This window comes from Pelobates fuscus, chromosome 2 (assembly GCF_036172605.1).
Source record: "Pelobates fuscus isolate aPelFus1 chromosome 2, aPelFus1.pri, whole genome shotgun sequence".
Lineage (NCBI taxonomy): Eukaryota > Metazoa > Chordata > Amphibia > Anura > Pelobatidae > Pelobates > Pelobates fuscus.
The window spans coordinates 118,548,114-118,573,559 of NC_086318.1; the positions used below are offsets into that span (position 1 = coordinate 118,548,114).

The following is a 25,446-nucleotide window of genomic DNA, read 5'->3' on the forward strand; positions in this document are numbered from 1 at the left end:
CTCAAAGTCATTTAACTCTGACCAAATGTCTGTCTAGAAGCGTAACTTTTGTTCTACTGGTAGTGTGTTTAGGGATTATGAAGGATCAAGTACAGTTGCTAAAGCAACACCAGCAATGAGATTCCTTTCTTTCCCCTCACAAACACTTTTCCATTTAGCAGTACCTTATATTTACAAATAACTACTAGAGCTCTGGGGATGAATAATGTCAGCAAGCTCTAAAATCAGCTTTTACATAAAAGACAGTATGTAATGCTGAGATGTTGACATAGTGTGTAATGCTGTGTCCATTTTAATTGTAGACGTCAGGGTTCCTGAAGCTGTAGAAAAATGATCCTCTTAACATATTTACTGATAATATGCTATTACAATTTTTCTACATATCCTGGAATAATGGCAAAGTGTATTTTCTCTGCAGAAATTCACTTTTATGCTGTTGAAGTCTCTGCAATATAAGTGAGTGACAATAAAAATGTTACAGTGTCTGTTTATTGGGAACACACTGCTGAAGGAAGCTATATTAATAGTTTTATTTATCCAATGCCAACATATTGCAATGCATTGTACAATCGCCAGTCTAGAACAAAAGGATGAATTGTAAATGTAGAATATACCGTTCATATCAATTATATTATACACTCTCACATCTTCAATATTCACATCTCTCAATATCCAATACATTAAAAAATGTGTATCCATATGAAGCTTTTATACATGTTTATATGTATTCCAAAATTATATATATATATATATATATATATGAAGAACTTTTGTTAAACTTGTTGGCCTAGTTGAAATAATGTGTTTCATTCCATAACGCTGACTTTTTTACATACAGAAATATTTTTGCATGTTTACTACATTCAGCAATTTATTAATGTGAAGTATATATAAAGAGTTAAATAATATAGATAGTTCAATTTCTGGGGTTCTCTTTTTTTTAATTGCAAAGATTAGGTATTTGGATCCAAATGCAGTGTCACAAGAATGGAAACTGACTGGGAACACATTAAAATTAAAGCTGCTTTAGAATGTATAACTGGTGGCACAATTGAGTGGTATAAGGATTTATTCTGCAAGTGCACAGCACAAGTAGCGCAAATGATAATTTCAGCAGGAGAACTCTGTATAGTAAATGATCTAGCAGAACAGTTTCTACTTTGTATGTTCTGCAAACATGCATCATATCTATAAAGATAAAATAAACTGTCAAGATGTACCTGTATGCTGTTGTACGAGCTGGTTTCTGAGTAGGTAATATGTATCCACCCCTTACATGAAGTCCAAGTTTATCAATTGGGAGATACATGGATGCCTTTTGTTTTCTCCATGGGGCCAATGCACCCTAAAATGAGAAACAGCAATGGTTATAGTCACCATAATATTAAAGGGTTACTCCAAGCACCATGACCACTTCAGTAGTTCAAAGTGGTCATGTTACCTGGAGTTTGCATACCTAACATATCCCTCCAAAGCACTGCACAGACTTAGATTAACTTCTCTACTGCTTGAGGTGAAACTTTTCTAGAGTTCATGGCTGGCTAATGTCAAGTCTGTGCAAATTGTGATCCACAGATGATCATTCGTTGGCTGAGAATATTCGGCTGACACTCTCAGCCAATTAATGAGCACCAGGATTGGCATCTGGCATCTACTGCCCTGCATTAGACAGATATCATTAATTTGCTTTCAAAAAAGAGCAGGAGCATGGCAGGACAAGGTAAGCCAAACCAATACAAAATGGCTAGTCCCATTACCGGGGAATGGGGCCAGTATACTTATGCCATCATAACCACTACAGGTTCCCTATTGTGCACCCCCTTTGCATTTGCAAAAACAAAGTAAAGATTTGACTCTATCTGGAGGAGAAAGTGCCTCTAAGTGTTGTCATTAAGACAGGTGTATTTGACCCTGCAATGTAATTTTAGCTGTTTCCAATAAACTGCAAGGTTTTACATTGCAGGATTAAAATAACAGGATCACTGCATGCAGACCACTTTATTGAGATGTAGTTGTCTGGGTGATGATAGTATTCCTTTAATGGAGTAATCACCATCAATTATATTGATGTTGAAATCTGGAATAAAATAAACAGACTTACTGTCTCATAATCATACCACACTGCATCAGGAATGTAAGCTTCTACATTGGAAGAACCCTAAAAAGAAATTAAAAAACAAACACAGAAATAATTTGTATGCATAAAATATAATAATAATTATGTTTTAATTGAGCTATTTTCTTTAATATAAATTAGTATCCTAGCATTTATAGTCAAGAAGAACAAATGCAAAATTACATAACATGCGCTATCTAAGCCAATTAGTAAGCAGTCTTTTGATCTCCAATGTAGACAATGACAAATGTGGTTTGTCTATGTAAGTAATGTATTAGCTTTGTTAACCCCTTAAGACCGCAGCCAAATGTACAAGTTGTGATCCAAAAAAACGTAAACAAAACCTGGCATTTGCGCTATATGTCTGTCCAACCGTAATTCACCTCTTTCATATTAAATGCACCCCCCATTATTATATATCATTTTATTCAGGGGAAACGGGGCTTTCGTTTAACATCAAATATTTAGGTATGGAACATAATTTAATATGAAAAAAATATTTAAAAAATGGGAGAAAATAAGAATTTTTTAAATTTTTTTAGTTCTACGTGACATTCTAACTGTGAATGTCATAATACTGTTTGCTTTTACTGCAATACAATACACATAATTGTATTCAGCGATGTCTCGCGTGTAAAACAGTACCCCCTATGTACAGGTTTTATGGTGTTTTGGGAAGTTACAGGGTCAAATAAAGCGTGTTACATATTTCAGTTTTTTTACATTGAAATTCGCCAGATTGGTTACGTTGCCTTTGAGACCATATGGTAGCCCAGAAATAGGAATTACCCCCATGATGGCATACCATTTGCAAAAGTAGACAACCTAAGGTATTGCAAATTGAGTATGTCCAGTCTTTTTTAGTAGCCACTTGGTCACAAACACTGGCCAAAGTTAGTGTTAATATTTGAAAATGCAAAAAACTAATTTGAACGCAAATTTTGGCCAGTGTTTGTGACTAAGTGGCTACTAAAAAAACTGAACATACCCTATTTGCAATACCCTGGGTTGTCTACTATTGCAAATGGTATGCCATCATGGGGATAATTTTCATTCCTGGGCTACCATACGGTCTCAAAGGCAACCTGGCAAATTTTAATGTGAAAAAACTGAAACGCAAACCTTATATTTGACTCTGTAACTTTTGAAAACACCATAAAACCTGTACATGAGGGGTACTGTTATACTCAGGAGACTTCGCTGAACACAAATATTAGTGTTTCAAAACAGTAAAACGTATCACAACAATTATATCGTCAGTGTAAGTGCCATTTGTGTGTGAAAAATGCAAAAAATGTCACTGTCACTGACGATATCGTCGTTGTAATATATTTTACTGTTTTGAAACACTAATATTTGTGTTCAGCGAAGTCTTCCGAGTAAAACAGTACCCCCCATGTACAGGTTTCATGGTGTCTTGGAAAGTTACAGAGTTAAATATAGTGCTAGACAATGTAATTCCCTGAACTTTTGGCCTGGGTTGGCAGGCAGGTCCTGCAAATTGTAATTAATAAAATGACCTAATTATGTAAAATTATTACATAAATATATGCGTAGAATTATTATATATATATGTGTATATATATATATATGTGTGTATATATATGTATATAATTTTTTTAAATTATTTTTATTTATATATAGGTATATACATAGTGATATATACGTATATACTTATGTATATAGATATATATATTATTTCGTTCTACATGTATTTTGATATCAATATATATATATTAATTTTAAAATACAGTTAGAACGAAATTACGCATGTTTATATATTTTTTATTATTTTTTTATTATTTTTTTATTTATTTTTTTAACGTATTTATATATTTATTTATTTTTTATTATATATAAATATATATATAATGAAAATTATATATATATTTAATCAATATCATTGTACGTGTATTTTGATATTAATATATATATATAATTATGTATATATTAATATTAAAATACACGTAGACAGTGTATGCATATTTATGTGTATGTGTGTATATGTGTGTATATATATACTTAGATCATATATATAATAAATATATATATGATCTAAGTATATTTAATTTATTTTTACACTGTTTTAACATATTTTTTTTTTTTTTCAGACAGCAGGGGGAGTACCTGTCATTACAGGCACTCCCCCTGCTGGCAATGCCTTGGACGGCTATGCCGTCCATGTGATCGCGGGGTCCTCGCAAGGACCTCGCGATCACATGGCCCTGGGCGGCTGAAGAGGACGCAGGGGGACTCCCTGGGCTCCCAGGTAAGTCCCCCATACCGCGATCGCCGGCGTGGGATCGCCGGCGACCGGGTAAGTACATAAGATCGCAGGACGTACTATGCCGTCCTGCGGCTTTTAGAGCCACCAAAATAAGGACGGCATAGTACGTCCTGCGGTCTTAAGGGGTTAAGTAAATTACATTGACTATTGTGATACTTATTCAAATCCTAAATGCTTAACAATATGCAACACAGTGTATAGAGTAAATACTTCTAAAAATTCCTCTTAAATTACCCATTCTAGTATTTGTGTTTTCTGATAACATGCACTATAACAGTTATTTGTGGCCTGCAATTAAGCATCTGAGATTATCCACTGCTTGTATAACTTTGGTTAATAAGATTGAAGATTGAAATCATTGATGTTTTATTAACTTGTATATGGTCATTTGATGCACTTTCACGTTAAGGCAATCTTATATTTAAAAACACTGCAACAAAACACATAGCTAGCATGTCTCGTTTACCATAACAAGAAGTACCAAAGTTGAAGTGATAAGTCCATTACTTAAAAAAGATAAATCATGCTTTTTATTGGCGTGTTAAAGCAAGGGATTAGGGGTACAGAAGAGCCTAACTAGAATTAAAGTCCAGGAATTGTGGAAAACTGATAAGGGAGATATTCATTTTAGGCAAGGGCATGGATGTGGGGCAGACACAAGCTGTATCCTGACCATGGTCATGAAACTTTTCATAAGTTTTCATTTCACAAGGCTCTATTCAAAACATGGGGGGCTATCATTGACCCCCTATTCTCCACACACAGATGGTGGGTGGCAGCTCTAATTATATTAAGTGGGTAGTGCCTACTGCCCACTTACTTTAATGCAGTCCTGTCCCTCAAATATTTGTAATAATCTCTCTCCTTACAATAATAAATTAAACACTTGTGACATTATGCATCTAGTATTACCTTAAGCCTGGCCGTACTAGGCAAAGTATTTTTGACAAAAAATAATAATATAAATATATGATCATAAATATTAAGTAGATAAAAAGATTTAAATGTTTAGTTGTATATATTCCTAATGATGCAAATATTTTATTTCATAAAACACTTTATAGTAGAATGTTTTTATGTATTCTTAAGATCTATATACATACCGAATTGAGAATGGGTGTAATAAGTAGGGCGGGTCCCCACAAAAACTGCTGATCTATTGCCCAAGTTTCTGTATCAGAATAGAACCTTGATAAAAATTAAATACAAAATTACAGTTATTATATATTATTTTTCTCATTCCAGACTAAATATATTTTTATAAAAAGACTGGTTGCTTTTAAATGCTACAACCATAGTTTAAACACTTTTACTCTGGAATACATCTTTGTATTTCTAACGCTATTGCATTCCTTTAATGGATTAATTCTATGTCCACGCATGTTTAAATAATATAATTGAATACATATTTAGTGTAAAAACAAATTACATACTCATGAAGTAGAGGTCGCACCACAGTTTCCCCTATGGAGTGAGCTTTGTAGAACAGGGTGTAGAGATAAGGCAGCAAACTGTAGCGGATGCTTAAATAGTGCTTTGATGTTTTAACTACAATAGAATCGGCTCCAAAAGAGGCAGGATCTTGAGGCTAAAAATGGAAATAACCACATTTTAACGTACAACTACTAAAGGCTAAAATATCATTATTCATACACACAAAAACAAACCGAAACACACCTGCAAATTAAACAAGATGAAAATGTTAATTTCATCTGGACTCTATAAAATTGTGGTAACCCAATGAGTGCATATTTGTGTAAGTCTAATTGTACTTAAGATGTTAGTTAATGGAGCACTCCAACCACCATACACACTATAGGGGGAAGTGGTAGGGGGAAGTGGTGCTGGTGATTGAAATATTTCTTTAAGAAACTTGGACCACCAAAATATGGTAATAACACTTTTATTCTATTTTACTTTTATTTGCTTATTAAAGTTAAACTCATCAGTGCAAGCGTAGTGATGGCATTTTGTGAAATTCTAGTCTTCTCATCGTTTTTCTGCATTTCTACTTGTAAGTCACTGAGATGCTACATGGCTTAAACTTAAATGAGTAACTTAAACTTAAATGAGTAAAATAAATATGTTAATTTATATAACATACATAATGCCTGTGTATACAATACACAGTATACAGAAAGAAAGTCTTTCTTTCAATTTCTGATATGTCAACATCTGTTCATACAGTTAGGTGAAAATTGCAATTATTTAGTACAGGCATGTCAAACTTGGAGTATTAGTGTATTAGTGTATTAACTTGGGGGAGTGTGGGCAGTGTATTAAATTAAGAGGCAGTATATTAGATTGGGGTAGGGGGCAGTGTATTAGAGAGGAGGGAGGGGGGACAGTGTACTAGAGGGGGGACAGGTCCGAGGGAGGCTGTGTATTAGTTTGGGGGAGGCTGTGTTTTAGATTGGGGAGTTTTGTATTAGATTGGGGTGGGCAGAGTATTAGATTGGGGGGCAGTGTATTGAATTGGGGCAGTGTATAAGTTGGGAGGGCAGTGAATACGTTATGGAGGGCAGTATATTAGATGGGATGGCAGTGCATTAGATGGGAGGGCAGTGTATTAGAGTGGGGGGACGGGAAAGTGTATAAGAGTGGAGGGAGGGTGGCAGTGTATTAGATTTGGGGGAAGTGTATTGGATTTGGGAGCAGTGTGTTAGAATGCGGGGAGGGGGGAGTGTACTAGATTGGGTCTGCATGGAGGTGCTGAACACTCTCCATGGAGATGCTGATTGGCCATGCAGCATTTTGCCATACAGGCACAATAGCCTTGCAATGATTTCCTATGGGAAAGCTTTGGATTGGTTGAGATCATCAAGTTTGATGATCTCAGCCAAACTGAAGAAAACACTCATAGGACCTCAAAATGAAAAAGATAATGTCATTTCAGTCCCATTATCAAACTTTTCTTAATATGTCAAGGTAGTTGGACTGAAACATTGGTTACATGCAAATGCACGTCTCCTGGAAATAAATTTACATTGAAGCCCCACAAGCATGAGGACATCCAGTGTCAGTGAGGCAACTTTTTTATATTGTACTTTTCAAAATAAACCTATGTTTCTATAAAAACTGAAGTGTTTTATTTTTGTGGCCCACATAAACTTAAATGTTGTTTATTTGGCCCATGTAATCCTTTGAATTTGATATGCATGATTTAGTGCAAGAAACTTGCAAGGACAGTTTGCAGAAAGTACAAAAAAGCTAATTCTGTAACATTCTAAACCAAAATGTACCTTATAATTCTCTGCATTGTGATTTCTAGAAAAAGGATAAAAAGCTCCAACTTGCATCCATCTTGCGCAGAGTTCTTCTGAGCAATCATCAAAAAAGCCACAAATGTCTGCACCAATCTGGAAAATATGGTATGACACCAGTTTTACAAGGTTACTTTTGAAACTGTGATCACACAGATACACTAATCAAGCACAAGTAATAACATTGATTGTAGTATTACAATGCCACCTGTCAAGGGGTGATATATATAGCAGCACCTGAACAGTCAGTTCTTGAAATTTATTTGTTGGATGCAGAAAAAAATGGACAAGCAAACAAGTCTGACGGACTTTGAAATGGGCCATATAGAGATGGCAGCTCAAAAATACAAGTCTTGTGGGGTGTTCCTGGTATGCAGTGGTTAGTATCTACCTAAAGTGGTGTAAAAAAGGACAACCAGTGAACCAGCATCAGGGTCAAGGGCACCTAAGGCTTATTGATGCACGTGAGAAGCTAAGGCTTGCCCATCTGGTCCAATCACACAAACAGATGAGCTACTGTAGTTTAAACATGCTGAAAAACTTCTTGCAAGTAATGAAAGAAAGATGTCTGAACACACAGTGCATTGCAATTTGCTGCATATGGGGCTGTGTAGCAACAGACTGATCAGAATCCCCATAATGACCTCTGTCCACTGCCGAAAGCATATTCAGTGGCGACGTGAACGTAAGAGCTGGTACACAGAACAATGGAACAAAAGTTGCCTGGTCTGATGAATCACATTTTATACTAGATCATGGCAGGGTGCCTGTGCATCATTTATCATTACAACAGGATACACTATGGGAAGAAGGCAAGGCAGTAGAGGTAGTGCTATGCTCTGGGCAATGTTCTGCTGGTAAACATATGGATTTTACTTTGACAGGTACCACTTTCCTAGAGATGCAGACCACCTACATCCCTTGATGACAATAGTGTTCAATAATGGTAGTGGCCTCTCTCAGCAGGATAATGCACCCTGCCCAACTGCAAAAATGGTTCAGGAATAATAGAGAAACATTACAAAGTATTCAAGGTGTTGCCTTGGCCTCCAAATTCCCCATATCTCAATCATATTGAGCATCTGTGGCATGTACTTGAAGGAAATCTAATCCATAATTTGCAAGACTTAAATGATCTGTTATTGGTGCCAGATACCACAGGACACATTAAGAGGTCTTGCAGAGTCCATGCCTAGATGCATCAGTGCTTTTTTGAAAGCACGAGATATTAGGTAGATGGGTTTAATGTTGTGACTAACCAGTGTATATTATACAGAAGAGTTAGTTTTTCATCCTACTTGTTATACTGTACAACTTTTTCATGCCCACAATTCCAAATGAGTCTCAGTGCATATTTAACAAGTGACTCCTTCTGTACTTCTGTGGGCATATTGTACAGATGATTTTGGATATACCACATAGTGGTAAAGAGCAATACCATTCTCATTCTCATTGAGATGTGTCAAATATATAGAAATATATGTTTATTTTTAATTTACCTTGTGATTGGCCATCTAGAATTTACAGTCTTGAAAGCTACGGATATGTTCCTATGTATAAAGGTTAAGTTTAAGTTGCTCAAAAGCAGAATTGTCCTCCCATAGATCTTTTAAAATATTATATAGAAAATGCTTAAAAATTCAAAAATAGAGCCTAAAAATAATCTTTATGCCAAAAGTCTTATTTTTTCAATAATTGGTTATAGTGCTTAGGGTGTCCCTTTTAGCTGCTTTTATTCAGAGAAAACTAAAATGTGTAACCTTTTGTGGGCCTATACTATTTACTTCACTTCTCATTTTTTGAGGATTTTTCAGGATTGTCAGAGCAAGATGATTATGTTAGATAAAATAAATAGGTACATTCAAAATAGTACCCAAATTACATATTTAATTTTTTAATTAAATTTAATTCTCATCTCAGCATTTCCATTCTATGATTAAATCATATCATAGTGAATGAGGCTGCTTTGTGCATTTGTTTAGTTGCTGATGATACTAATGCTTTTTGCTTTTTACTGTAGAGTTTCTGGACCAGTTTGCTGTAATCTTTGCATATATCTGTTAACTGTTTTCCGTGTCCACAATCACAGACACATCCAACTGGCATTGAAATGGATCATGTTGTTCTACAGATAAACACAATTTAGTTCTAATTTCCATAGATGACCATTTGCTTTGCAGGATTATTTATGTAATGTGCTTACATAAGGTATTCCAAAAAGACTGAATTCAAGCATTCCTGGTATAGCCCACTTAATATCATTCCAGTTGGCAGCATTATCGCCAAGCCAGTGTCCTGAGTATTTGCCTGCTCCAGCAAAATTAGATCGAGAAAAAATTATACTTCTTTTTCCAGGGAAAACAGCTTTGATGGCTCTAAAATTGAAAAGTTGAATTGAAAAGAAAAAAAAATTAAGCTTTTGTAATTGTTTGCCTAATTACATTCATGACATGATGCGTTCAATAAACATCATACAGCAAGAATCATACTGACTTCTAATACATTGCAAGTGATTAAATTATAGCACCTGATCTTTCTATCATTACTGAAAAATATCTACTTATTTTCTTCAATATATAAAGTAAAAAAATTACAGTTGATTAAGAGAATGTATTCCACGTATTATATCTAAAATTGGATTATTACTTTACTAGAAACTGTTATTATTTCGTTTTCATATTTATGACAATCTTAAAAAAACAAAGCTCATTTAGGACAATGCAGTTCACTAATATGCTCAAATCAAAGAGCAAAACATTATTACATAGAGATTATCAGCAGGATTATACATGGCATAATAGTACAATGAATTAAATTTATGTATGAAATGCTGCACTATTGTGTTTAACCTCTTTGCTGCATCATAAGGGAGTCACTAGATTTCCAGACTGGTTAATGTCAATTTTGTGCATATTCCTTTGCAAAGACTTGCATTAATTGGGAGTGGTCAACCAATGTATGGTGAAGGGAGCATCTGGCTTCTGCAGCTTTGCAAAAGCCTGTTGTACGTTACCCAGTGGGGACCCAGGTAAGAGGGCAGACCTTGGCAAAACAGTTAGCTTGATTACCTGGAAATAAGGCCAGAGTACTCTGTGCATCAAAACCACTGCAGCAGACTGTAGTAGTTGTGATGCTTGGAGTAACCATTTAAATAGGTGCTAGGGTCATCAGCCTACTAAGGTTTGTGGTTAACCTATAATAAATGATGACAACCCTATTAGTCATCGTAAACTGAATAAGGAAGGATTATTGTGTGAAATGTTACTTCATTGTTAAGAGGAAAGTGTATACCCTTTTTTCAGAATAATTATAATATGAATAAAAGTGCATTACTTTGCTTGTTAATGCTCTTGTATTACATTGTATACGTCTTCAAAATATTTTTTACAGATTTGAATATGTCTGTAACCATTACCATTGTTAGAAATAAAGAAAAAAACAACAACACAGGACTTACTCTTCAGTAGACAGAATCATTGCATATCCATACAAACTATGAACATCATAGTGGTTGCCCCAGGCTTGTTTTGCATCCATGCAAATCGTCTTTGAATACATAACTCCGTCCAAAATACCTTTTGACAAAAACATTAAAGTGCAAATTAGAGCTATAACTTATATGGTGTTTTTCTTATATTTTAGATTAGAACCATATTTGTTTCAATACATATTTTTTTCTCAGTAGATATATTTTGTAACTGCTTTAATTTTTGACCCATCACAATATACAATTCTATAAGGCCATTTTAATGAATGCTATAGTCAATGATAATCAATTAGTCAAACAATGGACAAACTCTATTAACATTGCTAGTTATGTTATATATATTCACATGGTATGTAATATAAGTACTATTATTACTTCTGGCTGAAACAATCAATATCAGAATATAAAAACAATAGAGAGACTGTCCCCAATGCACAAAACGCATATTTTATTTATCAGCAGAAAATATCTAGCTAGGTTTCTAAATTACAAATTAAATCAAGAGATGCAATATTGTAGTGAACTAGACTATTTCTTCTTTTGCATCAATTTTACCTTTTTTTTCTTTTCAATGTTTGTAAATATTTAATTAGATTCATTCATGATTCCAGATAACAAAAAACATTTTAAAATATATGTTTCTGTTGATTATATATGTAACCCAATGACATTCTGTTGGTGATTTAAGTGAATACTGTCTTTTGCTTCAACCCTCCATAACACAGATGTGAAAACCAGTCAGGCTAATACTTTCATTCCTTAAGACGTTGCTGTATGAGCCAGGAAGGGGCATTACTGCCCAGAAAGTTGTGAGAGCTGGATGTGTTAAACTGCCTGGAGCCTAGCAGGACCTGTCATTCTGTGAAACCCCGGCTAAACACCACAACAAGAAACAGCAATGTTTGTGCTTTGGTAAGCTGCTGTTGAAGATCTGTCAGATCTGCTTTTTGACATACTCCGAGAGCAAAAATCAGTGTCTCTCATCCTCTGGGATGTAAGTGTAGTTAGGTTCCAGTGTTCTAGGTGCCTAATTTCTTCTAGAAAATCCTGCATTTAGTTTCCCATAGTTTAGGGTCCCATCTACCCTGTTTAGAGAGCAGTGACTGTGTAGTGGGGGAAGCCAGGACTTGTACAGGTTTTTCTGCAGGAGGATTCAGGTAGTTGGGTATTTGCATCTTACTATTCACACTAAAAGGGATAACACTATCTACAGCTCCCCAAAGAACCCAACATACACAACTGTTTTGCTGTTCATTTTGGATAAGGGTGTCCTGCAAAGTGGAGGACAATTTGTCAATGTGTTTATAACATTAAGACATAACTACTTTTTTTTTCTTACACTTACAAATGCTATGTTAGAGGTGTGTTGAAGATAGTAACAAGCAGCAGCATTTATGCTGATAGACAGGCATACTGTTCCTAGTGTTATTTTATTGCGTTGAATTTTATTTTCATTTGATTATATGTGGTATATCTTTCACTATTGTTGCCTGTCTAATTATTATGTGGGGAATACATTGTCTCAGTGCTGTTGATTCCCTGAAAAGTATAAAATAACCGAGTGGAGGCAATGTACATTAAGGTTAATATGTTTTACAAATGATTCAATAATGTTAGAAAATGTTCCAAATGATTTGTCTACAAAAATTCCCATAGACTTCAATGGTGATCTCAATTAAATCATTTGGAAAATTTGATAACAGTATTGAATTGTTTGGAAAGCTTATTGAATCGAAGTCAAAGTTAGTTAAGATGTCCCAGACATATAAGAGAAATATATTAATACATATAATTTACAGTCATATATGGTAACTAAATCTCAATTTTTTCACCAATGTCAAATGTTTAACCCCTTAAGGACACATGACATATGTCACATGTCATGATTCCCTTTTATTCCAGAAGTTTGGTCCTTAAGGGGTTAAAAAACATTACATTTTGTGGTCTTCAAAGCTAGTATTTATTTGAGTGAGTCTGTTGGATTCTGTATGTTATATTAATTGGTCCCAGCAGCACCCTTATAATAATAGGCATGTTTAGGTAAGTGCATCTTTCCTGGTTTCATATTTATATATTTGGGAATCTAGACTAATTTTATTGGTGTTGCACCCATCCCTGTCTCAGATGCCTCATTCCAATGCTGTGCAATGTATAATCATCATATACAGTAACAAAATCCACATTATTTTTACCTAAGTCAAGCATTGTTAAACACAAGTACATAGATTATGTAGAAGATAGATAGATAGATAGATAGATAGATAGATAGATAGATAGATAGATAGATACTGACAGACAGACAGACAAATCAATTTTAAAAGGGGACATAGATTGTTTTAATGAATATGAGTATAAAAAGTATAATGTAAGCTTTTAAGTAGCAAAGCTGAAAAATATATAAATTTATTAAATATCTACATTGATTAAGACAATTAAAGTAACTGCAAGTTAGTAAGTGCTAAATTAAGTAAATTTAGCATTAGCATTTAAGTTTAGTTTTGCTGCTAAGGATTCATAATATGCCTGAAGAAATATCTGTGGAAAATCTCACCTTAATTAAAGAGTATGAAGCTTTTGCTTATGAATAAGAGGCAGAAAAAGATTGTTTGTGGCTTGCAATTAAATGTTTCACACACAAATACATTCTCTAAGTGAGTCATGCACAACATTTCGCAGGTTAGGTATTATGTAGGCAGTGTTTTATTATTATCTTACCTGGAATGTAAGGAGGATAGTTTAACATATTATCAACACAGCCTTTGCTAGATCCTTTTATAAAGTTAGACACTTCATTCATGTCCTATAAAAGGAACATTGATTGATTATATATATTTCACAATATGCATGAAAGAGGATTCATAAATGAATAAAGACTACATATAATCCCATTCTTCCTACCCAAAAAAAGAAAAAAGCTAGAAGCATACACATCTATACTACTTAATGTAGTCATCCATTTAGGCCCACCGTTGAGGATGCAGACCCTAAAAGCGAGCAGTGCCCTTGGTTTCCCTGCAATACAGGTTCCATTGCAATTCCATAAGGTCTGGAGAGTAGACACATTTTCTCTTACCAGACTGCTTTATAATCCCTGTAATGAAGCAAATCCCTCTTTCGACAGCTAATTTTGACTTTCATGACAGCACTGGGAGAATGTTAAAATATATAATTCTCTCAGCTCAGTATGAAAGAGGAATGGGAGCGTTGTAGGTATTCCAGTCCTCCTAGTCTTCAAGTCTCCACTGTACCGTAGGAAAGATATCCTACTGCACAAAATAGGTAGGTATAGCATGGGGTAGCTAAAATTATTATTTAGATATTTATTCATTAATGTGTATATGTGTCTGGGATTACATGTCTGATTACGTGTGTGTGTGTGTGTGTGTGTGTGTTTCCAGAGCTATATATTTGTGCTTGTGTATCTGGCAGCATGTGAATTTTCAGATTTCAATTGTTATGTGGCATATATTTGGAGCTCATAACAACTCAAAAATTGTAATTGGCATATATTTGAAGTTGGTTATCCGCCCACAAAAATTGTAAGTGCCATTCTTTTATTTAGCTCATCAATATTATAGATCTACTACACTATATTCCGTATCCTGATATATCGGCCCACTCTGATTTAGGAGGATACCCCTAAAGCCATGCAACCCTACCCCTTTCTTTTAAACAATATTCACCTAGGACCAGAAAGTTGTTTAAGCTACATACCCATACTAAAAACATCATACTTTTTTATTAGTATGTGAATGTGTCTCTGGTAGTATGTTTTATTTTTATCAAAGTCTATACAGATGTTTAAACAGCAATTGTATAAATACTTTCAAAAACACAAGATACAAGGATATAATTTCTAATTAGTGGGGTAATAGCTGCTTGATCCAAAGAGATATCTGACTGCCATTTTGGGGTCAAGAAGGAATTTTGTCCTAGTTTGTTGAAAAATTGGAAGCGCTTCAGACTATGTTTTTGCCTTTTTTTTTGGATCAACAGCAAAAACATATGTGAGGAAGGCTGAACTTGATAGACGCAAGTCTCTTTTCAGCTATGTAACTATATGTGTGTGTATTTGGCAGTATGTGTGTGTATATGCTTGAGGGAATGTCTGTGATATATGACCAAGATTTGTATATTTGCCAGAAATTGTTAATTTTAGTTCATCAGAGTTTGCTATTGCAATTTAAAATGTGTTTGCTTTTAAATATGTTATCATTAGATCATTTACAAAATAGTTTTCTGTATTTGGTAGTATTATCTAATTTACTTACAATCCATATGCCATCATACTCCACTTCTTTGTAGAATTCTAAGCATTCGTTAATCCACCATTGTGTGCACCGATCATTAGTGTAGTCAGGAAAAACTGTAACTCCTGGCCAGACCTTGATCAGAGGAACAATTGGATTAATATAGTCTGTATAACAATTGATTACTTTCAAATGGGTGAATTTGGAAGAAAATGCTATACGAGGTGCAGCATGCAATGTTGTTAATTGAATACATTACCTCTCCAATAAGTGGTGTTATTCCATCTGACTCATTCACCCATGCACCCATGATTTCACCTCTGTCGTATGCCAAGTAAGGACCATTTGCAAGTGGTGTAATTGCAATGGCAGGATCCTGGAAAATAAAATAAAACATATATATCAGGCTTTTATTTTGTAAATATATATGGATAATACATATACAACAAATTTGGATTGTTATTTACAAAAATAAATTCATATAAACAAAAACAACAAACAGGGCAGAAGAGAAAGAGCATTGTTAATGCTAAAATTAAAATATTAAATGAATTAGTGTATACTACCCAAAAAGAGAAAAATAATCATTAAGAATTAGAGAAATTGATATACAGTACACCAAAATGTATTGTATGTTTTAGTAATGCATGTGTAATGATTTTAAATAACAACAACCATGGTATAGTTCAAATTAATGAGTAGCCATTCTGCAAGCATTCTTTGCATGGTTTGCATACACCCATATATAACTGCATGTTATTCTACAGTGACAGATACATTGACACTGTATCTCAACAGCAGCTAAAGACATGCAATGGTCTTTTCACTAAACGGATGGTTATAGTTAATTGACTGCTAACTTGTGGTCAATTTGTTATTCACATAGGGAAGGTAACTGGCAAATTCATGGTTTCTGGGTACCTGTCCAGGGGGCTGCCTGGAGTCACCTTATGATTAATTGTGCTCTGAACATAGCTAAGTAGAAAAAAAAAAACAACAATTCAACTTTATAGATTTAGGAGATTGTTTTCAGTTACTCTGATCTGAGCTCCTATTGTCAACCCAATACTGTTAGTCAGTGATTACACAAACTCAAGTTACCTAACTCTAGTTTGTTTTTTCAATGGAAAAAATGGATTTTGGAGAGACAATCAAAGCACACAAATGATTATAATAAACCCAAAGAAAATCTGTATGTTCGCAAAGAAAATATGGTTTATGTGTGGCAAAATGTTAAACAACAAAGAACGCTTGCCTATTATGGTGTTCAACCAAAACTGAATCCATATATGGCAGATAAGACAAATACATTAAATACGAGTGTAACAACACCCTCAGGCATAAAAGGGGTTAACAGTCGTTTAGTAGATCTTCCCCTTCCAGAGACACAGGCACAGCTACTGTAGACACCAATCCACCGAACTGGAGAAGCATATGAATGCCGTAAACAGCCGAACCAGAACCATACGAATGCTGTAAACAGCCGAATAGGAAAAACCATTCGAAAGGTTTACACTCCTAGCAGTCAAACTGGAACAGCATACAATAAATCCCCCCAAGAACGAGACAAAGCTCCGTGTTGAGGGTCAAGCAGTGAACAGACAGAACTGTGGGTTTATTGTTCTTATATACACATTAGTATCACCCACAGGGTTTTGGAAAACAACCAATAAATACGTACAATACACTCAGACACTCCCACACAAAATCCTCCCCTCTGCCTGTGATACAATTACCTTACACAATGGGTAATGTAATTATCACAAGCAGAGAAATACAGTTTTTCCACATTATTCATAACTTTAAAAGTATGCATCACATTCACATAAACTTGCATTTTCAGAATCAGCATACTCAAAATTCAAACATACGTCAAAATCATACAAATTGGTCCAGTGGTTCAAAAGATAGATCGTAGTCCTTTGTGACCAGATGATGCATGGCTTTTCTGCCCAAAACCAGTTCCACAGAGTCTTCTTTCCTGGAGATAATTGGGAAGTAATCCAATTATCTCCAAGTACAGAGGAAAAACTCCACTGAACACATGGCAGCAAAAGACAATAAAATACATACAAATATATAACCGTGCAGCCATTGCATAAAACAGGTACATTCAACATATCCCCAGATAGCTCAGATCTGAGCACAAATTATTACTGAATGGTGCTCAGATCACACACATACAGTTCAATTACCATGGAGCCAAAGTCTTTCCCATAGTCTTTCATTATACGAATGGGCTCCATGGCATAGCTATCTGGGGTATCACCGCTCAAACAGGGCAAGCACCAAATGACCCGGCTTATGTGTCTTTGCAGGGGGAAATCAAGCTTTTTAACATGGGGCCATAGTCCAGAGGCAAGAGGTGGGCAACCAGGCTCCTCCAATGCAATGTGGCGAGATTGGTCTCGTCACAACAAGTTTTTAGGTAGCACTTAGTGTAAAGCTGAGAATCAATGCTCCTTGAGTTTTTATATACTACAGCTGTTGTGAGTTGTTATTTCAAGTCAATTAAGAAATATAACATGTTGATTCTATATGATTGGAACTGTATCTCAAAAACATCTAAAGTGAACCAATGGTCTTTTCACTAAACAGATGGTGATATATGGCACTCTCTATTATTTTTTGTTTGTGTATTAAAGAATTGTGAATAAAAAAATACTAATTTGAATGGATCAATGGGATTGTACAGGCACTTGATTTAGGGATCTCGAGCACCCCAAGCGTAAAGACAGAGGACAACAACAGGGTTATTTACTAAAATGAGAATGTGAATTCAATGAGATGTGAAAATTTTAAGCCAAAGTATCCAAACTGGATGCACAGCTGACTTCGAGAATTTTCCCAATTCATCTATTTTGACTTCTAATTTGACATTCACTTAGAATTCACTTTAAATGATAATTTTAGTGAATAACTCAGTTATTCTCTTTCTCCTTTATCAATGTTTTATTCAAAGATTAAGTTCCCAAAGAGTTGCTTTTTAAAGTGCAAAGGTCTGCACACAAATGTCAAAAGAAACAGCGTCTCATAAAGGAGACCTATTCTATATGTTCTTTATGTTGGTTTTTTTTTAATTAGTAGTTTTATTATTTAGTTTCATTAAGATTTTGCACACTACAGAGTACAGAGTATTGAGTGTAGAGGAATCAAATGTACATAAGTAAATTAAGTTTAATGTAAGTCAGTAGTCATTGGTTGATAAGATACTGCATAAAGTGAAGAAACGTAAGGTTATTGCACAACCATAACAATTAACATAGATGGGTGAAAAAGCTTGCAAATAGACACAACTAAAATAGGAGGAAGGGGTGGGGTAGAGGGAGAGAAAGCGCAGCCACATAACTAATGTTTGGCGATAGGGAATAAAACTTTTATGGACTAGATTGCAGATAGGTCAGCATGACAGCACTATATATACAATACTTACCACAATCTCAATATCTATATGTTAGAAAGTTTGGTAGTACATAGTGGGGAGTTTGATGGGCTCAGCTGGCATAGTTTTTAACACTCTTCTCTTCAGCAGCTCTGCAGTGCATCTTCTGAAATTGTTAACCATATGTTTCATGCCTCCTTCTGAAAACTACTTGTTCCATTATGTGATCAGGACATATTTTCGTACTTTTTTGTTTGCTCGAAAATTTTGATGAGCATTTGAATTGAATACGCTGGGTGGCAGCTAGTGATGTCGCGAACATAAATATTTCCGTTCGCGAACGGCGAACGCGAACCTCCGCAAATGTTCGCGAACGGGCGAAGCGGGCGAACCGCCATAGACTTCAATAGGCAGGCGAATTTTAAAACCCACAGGGACTCTTTCTGGCCACAATAGTGATGGAAAAGTTGTTTCAAGGGGACTAACACCTGGACTGTGGCATGCTGGAGGGGGATGATTACATAGTTGATGCAGAGTCTGGTTTTAATCCATAAAGGGCATAAATCACCTAACATTCCTAAATTGTTTGGAATAACGTGCTTTAAAACATCAGGTATGATTTTGTATCGATCAGGTAGTGTAAGGGTTACGCCCGCTTCACAGTGACAGATCAAACTCCCCGTTTAATGCACCGCAAACAACCGCAAACAGTCCATTTGCACAACCGCAAACTCCCCATTTGCACAAGGTTGGATACCAAGCTAGCCATGTCCCGTTCCTTGTCCTCACTGATGACAACATCATCATCATCATCACACCATACGTCCATGTGTGTAATGCTGCCTGACTGAGACATATCCCTGTTATCTACATCCTCTGGCAATAATGCTTGCACATCACTCATTTCTTCCAACTGATGTGTAAGTAACTCCTCTGACATATCAAGTGAAGCGGCTGTGGTGCTAGTGTTGGTGGTGGCGGCAGGCGGGCGAGTGGTAACTTGAGAGGTGCTTGAAGCTAAGCTGGAGGAGGATGGTGCATCAAGGTTCCGAGCGGAAGCTGTAGAAGATTGGGTGTCCTGTGTTAGCCAGTCAACTATGTCCTCAGAACTCACAACTCCCAGGGTCTGCACCTGGCGCCCAGAAGGGATCGGATGAGCACAAGCAGTAAACAGCAGCCTGCCAAGCATGTCCCACTATAGCCGATCCTCCACACCATGCCTTTGATCACATGAACTGCTCTCTGCACATTAACTAATCGTAAAGTAGCAAGCATTTAAACATGTCATTATTTCACCTCCTAAAGAGTTTATTGTCATAGTTCCTTACATGCCTTTACCTTAACCGTTCATGTATTATGTTATTCACTAGTCTCATCTCATGGGGCGACTCACACTTGATTTATAACTAGTGGTGGAGCTGCTGATATAAATACACAGTTGATAACGTGCAAGCTACACCCTAAACATGACAGCCATCTCATACCCACAGTGCAACTAGCCATGATATACGCACGTCCAGCCTAGCATGCTCAAATATAACACACTTCTGTCTAAAAAAAAAAAAATAAGAATGCAGGTTCCGAATGAATCTAAAATGGATGCTGTCCAGGAGGTGGGAGGGTCTGGGAGGGAGGGTCTGCTGCTGATTGGCTGGAATGTGTCTGCTGACTGTGAGGTACAGGGTCAAAGTTTACTCAATGATGATAAATAGGGGGCGAACCTAACATCGCATATGTTCGCCATCCGTGGTGAACGCGAACAAGCTATGCTCGCCAGGAACTATTCGCCAGCAAACCGTTCGGGACATCTCTAGTGGCAGCCCAATTCCTTGTTATCAGTGCCATGATCTAACATGGAAAATTATGTATCTTATCGCCTTTGGCAAGTTGGAAGGCAATACAAACAAAATATAGCATTCTAGTTTGAAAGGGATAATTTTCAATTCTGTTTTTCGGACCAAATATTCAAACAGAAATTATAAATAAATGTGGTTGTTTTCATACTCACCTTATGTTATTTTGTTTAAAAAAATAGTGTGTGGACCATTGTATGTTGCTAACAGTGATGAATAACATTCAGGCCATGTCAAAGACATATTGTTTGGTGGAGCTGATTACAAGTTACAACCAGTTAAATATGAAACAGAATACCTACTAGTATTATAATATATCTTTGACCATTGTTATGAAGATCAGTAGCAAATGATGGTAGATCTTTAAAATTCACTTTATCATAGGTGAAGTCTTTCCTATTTTCCATATAGTCAATATCAGTAAATTGAACATCCTAAAATGGAAAGAAAGCATGACTTTAAAGAAATATGGCTATGTCATCCAAAATAACAACTAAATGCATAAATCAACACACAATATATTACTATAGCTTGTTCCAATTCTGACAAAATAGATAGGTAGGAAGATAGATTATATCAATATATCATATACACTAATAAAATTATATCACTAAGTGTATTCTTAACAGTTACAAAGTCTACTTGCAATGCAAGTCCCGAACTAAGTATAGTGATACGTTGCATTATTCCTAAAAATAGCGATTCAAGTATTCAAAATGTTTCCCAACTGCATTTCATAGCTACTTTTTTTGCGATTGGTTCACAGAGGTACCTTTTTCATCTGTTGAATTTTGAAGCTGTATTTTTAAGGTATTTCATTGCTATTCCACCTCCATCCCCTCATCCCCTAATCACTGTGTTTTTGTCAGTGAACATGTATTACTGTTTCTTCTTTCTAAAGCAATTTGTCCATGTGTGACCTACACCACCATTATAATCGAGACAATTACCCTTGACAGGTTATGTAGGTTACATGTTGATGACTTATGCACTTGCAATTTGGGCACTGATCTTTGAGCCACTTTGAGGCTTTGGTAGTTGACTCTATTGTCAAAGGGGCAATATAAATTGTTTGATAATTGATAGTTTGTTAAACTGAGATATAGTAAGTTGGCCCTTTTTCTAGGCATATATCACTTAAACCAACCAGGGCTGGGTGGAATATATCATTTACAAAATGCAGTTATTCATATCTGGAGGTAAGGAGCAAGTAATCTAAAACCCTAAATTTAAGAATCAGTTTGGATTTGGGCAGAGACTTGTGAACAGTAAGTACTTGACGTAATATAGTTGAAAGCCTAGCAGTAGGAATGCCTTTTAAAAAGTGTCTTCACCCAAATACTACTTACATTACAAAGACACTACACTGATATTGAATAAAAGGTAGTAAAAAAAGTTCACAGACTGTCAGACTTTATCTAATGATTTAAAGGAGCACTATAGGGTCAGGAAAACAAACATGTATTATAGGGTTAAAACCACCATCTAGCCACCCTGAGCCCCTCATGCCTCCCTAAATATAGAAATCTTACTTGTATTCAAGTCTGGAGCTGCTTACTTTATCATTGTTTCCTTTAGGTCTTCCTGCTGATATCAGCAGAAGTGGTAGCTTGATCCAATCACAATGCTTCCCCACAGGATTGGCTGAGACTGATGAAGAGGCAGATCAGGGGCAGAGCCAGCACAATTCAAACACAGCCTTGGCCAATCAGCATCTCCTCATAGAGATGAATTGAAACAATGAATCTCTATGAGGAAAGTACAGTGTCTGAATGCAGAGGGATGAGATACTGAATGTTTGGATGCATTTTAGGCAGCCATGACGCAGGAAGGATCTCTAACAGCTATCTGAGGAGTGGCCAGTGAAGTTATCACTATGTTGTAATGTAAACACTGCATTTTCTCTGAAAAGACAGTGTTTACAGCAAAAAGCCTGAAGGTAATGAGTCTACTCACCTGAACAAATTCAATAAACTGTAGTTGTTCTGGTGACTATAGTGTCCCTTTAACAAGTTACACAGTAAGGGAAGTCAATTAACACTGGGATTGTGCAAACATTTCAAATTGCTTAGCTCTTTCCTGTAGCTTATGCCTATATTAACTCAAATTATGTAAACGATCAGGGTGATGCCTGCTAAAAAAAAAAACTTAAAAAGAGTGGGTTCATACATATAATATAATTTACATATTGTAAGGTTCACATTAATTTCAGCAAATTGTGGCATATAATTAGAATGTTACTCCCCTGCCCTTTTTTAGTATGTGACTACATGAACTCTTAAAATAATTGTGATTTTAACTATGTCCATGCAAATTAAACATGAATGCTTTGCAACTATTTGGAAAATAAAAAAAAAAGAATAAGTTGTAATAAAAACTAGTTTTCTTTAATTGCAGTTTTCCTATTTGAACAGTCTGGATGTAAAATATATTCACATTCACAGAAGATTATAAATCTAACTTACATATGGTATGTCAAGGGCTCTGTTTCTTTCAACAACTTGTTTCACTTCATCCAATGATTTGTAGCCCCATCGACTTATGTGGAAACCAAGGGTCCAATATGCTGGCATGTAAGGTTTTCCAATAAACTAAAGTTGAAAGGTATATTGTAATTAATATCACTTTCAATCAATCACAAACATATGTAACACTGGCATTGTCTTTCACGGTAGTGTAAACATTCTCTCTTAAAAGTAATAAAGTTATATATAATTTCCTTTGTGTAGGTATTTCTCTTGTTTACAGAAGCTAAAGAAGGCACTGATAGTTTTAGCATTATAGCAATACAGGTTGTTTTAACTGATAATATGCATTTTATAGGTGTTTGGAAGGACGCACATGGAACTTCAGTGGAACGTTACCCTCATTGCTACAGAATAGTGTCTTATATTATTGTTAAATGTCTGGGCAGTGTACACCACATACATATATTCATGATTCATTCCTTGAATTTTAATATGATAAAATGCATGTGTGTAGATGGATATTTAATGACTGCCTATGTATTTGTTATGTATGTGTCTCAATATGTTACGTTTGTCTGAGCCAATCAAGTTTAGTCTCTAGGTTGCATCCAGCTAGTATCTTCTCCCAACACTTGGAGATGCTAACATTTTTCCATAGTGTTTCCACACTGGAACTGATTGGACAATTATATTGTCTCTACTCCTTGCTGCCCTTCTAGGCCATAGGGCTTGTTCTAAACCAAAATGTAACTTTCAACACATAACAAATAATATAATGCTTTAAAAAAAAAAAATTAAAATATTGCATGTATTAGCTACATTTATATAAAATTATAGCTAAAGTTATGTTTTTTCTTATTTTCTATCATCTTATGCAGAGTCACAGATGCTAATTTTTTTCTTAATGCCTTTTAACCACTGCTCCATACAGTTCTCTTATGCCAGTTACATATGAATCAACTCGTGGACACATCTTCAAACAATATATGCTATAAGATGTATGACGAATAACAGCATGTAGTCATATTTAGCTGAATTGGAGCATAGTGACCTGCTCTCCTAACAACAAAAATGTTGTCTGCTATTGTAATATATATATATATATATTTTATTGGAAACTATTAACAATTAACCCAAAATTACTTGATAGCATATTCTTTTTTTTCTTTTCTTTTTTTTTCTTTAATATTATGGTTGACTGTTCATTAAATGACTGACTATAATGAAATGTTTTCTTTTAGGAAACATATTGCTGAATCCTCAAATTAATACTTACTTCTAGGTATTCCATAACTACTTCTTCTGGATTGTTTCCAACAAAGACATAGAAGTCTAGGATTCCTCCTATAGTTCGATAGGTTACTGCGGGGGCAGGCTGAATTAGCACTTCTGTAGGAAATAGACAGTTCATTACATTTAGACTTTCAAACTAGAGAAGTGTTCATATGACAGTTTTTAATATGACTATTAGTGTTATGTGGTAAAAATCCTTGGTGGGGATTATACCACCCAGTCTTGATACATAGAGCATTTAATCTGCTTACTCCATTGTAAGTATATTTTTATTTACCTTATTGATACTTACCTATCTATATAGAGAGCACTATTGGCTCCTTTTTCATCATATGATCTACCTCACCGTTATCCAATTGTGATTTACAATCACTCTACTGTGTACTAAAACCAGGGGGATATCCCTGCATACCACTGCATGATGTTTTACCTAGAGCTGGTTATAGCTCTATCATATGTGAGTTGACATCTTATCTAAGTTTCGTTTGTCCTACTACATATTACCATATTGCACTATTGGTTTGCCTCTGTTTTTGCTTCCTTTTCATATACTGCTATTATGCGAAGCTACCAAAAAGTCTCATACCAGTACTAGAAGATCTATTGCCACCTTTGAGACTGTGAGTACCATTTGGCATTTTTTATTGCTCTTATTGTTTTTATTGTTCTTATTATTATATACTACTGTGTTTGGAGTATTTTTTTTGGCGCTACCTGTATATTGTTGTATATTGTTATTCTATATTTAATTTTCAGCTAAAAAATGAGTCACTATATCACTATGTTGGTGTGACGTACTTACCAAATTGCTGGTCCAGGTCTAGCAGTGTAATCAATTCTGAATGGCTTACTCTAACCAAAACACAGTGTTTTAATACAAACTAATTTTGATTAGAATATCACTCTGGCTGTTATGCCTCCCCAAAGAAATAAAAAAAATATATATATGGATACACTTACCTGTGATCCCAGGTGTGGCCATCCAGCCCAATTCTCTGCCATTGACATCACACCCCCTTGCTGGAGTGTGAGAGATGTCATGGAGGA

The 25,446-nt window shown here is 35.3% G+C and overlaps 1 protein-coding gene across 2 annotated transcripts in view; it reads right to left on the reverse strand.

The window, feature by feature from the left end:
- SI (sucrase-isomaltase) overlaps positions 1–25,446 on the reverse strand; it is a 269,528-nt gene that overhangs the window by 121,725 nt on the left and 122,357 nt on the right. For both annotated transcript variants that reach the window (XM_063442609.1, XM_063442610.1), the window contains exons 9-21: positions 24,383–24,495; positions 23,104–23,229; positions 20,941–21,072; positions 15,663–15,779; positions 15,425–15,538; positions 13,869–13,953; positions 11,124–11,241; positions 9,870–10,041; positions 7,646–7,762; positions 5,837–5,991; positions 5,507–5,591; positions 2,102–2,158; positions 1,221–1,345 (exon numbers count right to left, since the gene is read on the reverse strand). In XM_063442609.1, the coding sequence (XP_063298679.1) occupies positions 1,221–1,345; positions 2,102–2,158; positions 5,507–5,591; positions 5,837–5,991; positions 7,646–7,762; positions 9,870–10,041; positions 11,124–11,241; positions 13,869–13,953; positions 15,425–15,538; positions 15,663–15,779; positions 20,941–21,072; positions 23,104–23,229; positions 24,383–24,495 (1,516 nt within the window). The remainder of the gene's footprint in view (positions 1–1,220; positions 1,346–2,101; positions 2,159–5,506; positions 5,592–5,836; positions 5,992–7,645; positions 7,763–9,869; positions 10,042–11,123; positions 11,242–13,868; positions 13,954–15,424; positions 15,539–15,662; positions 15,780–20,940; positions 21,073–23,103; positions 23,230–24,382; positions 24,496–25,446) is intronic.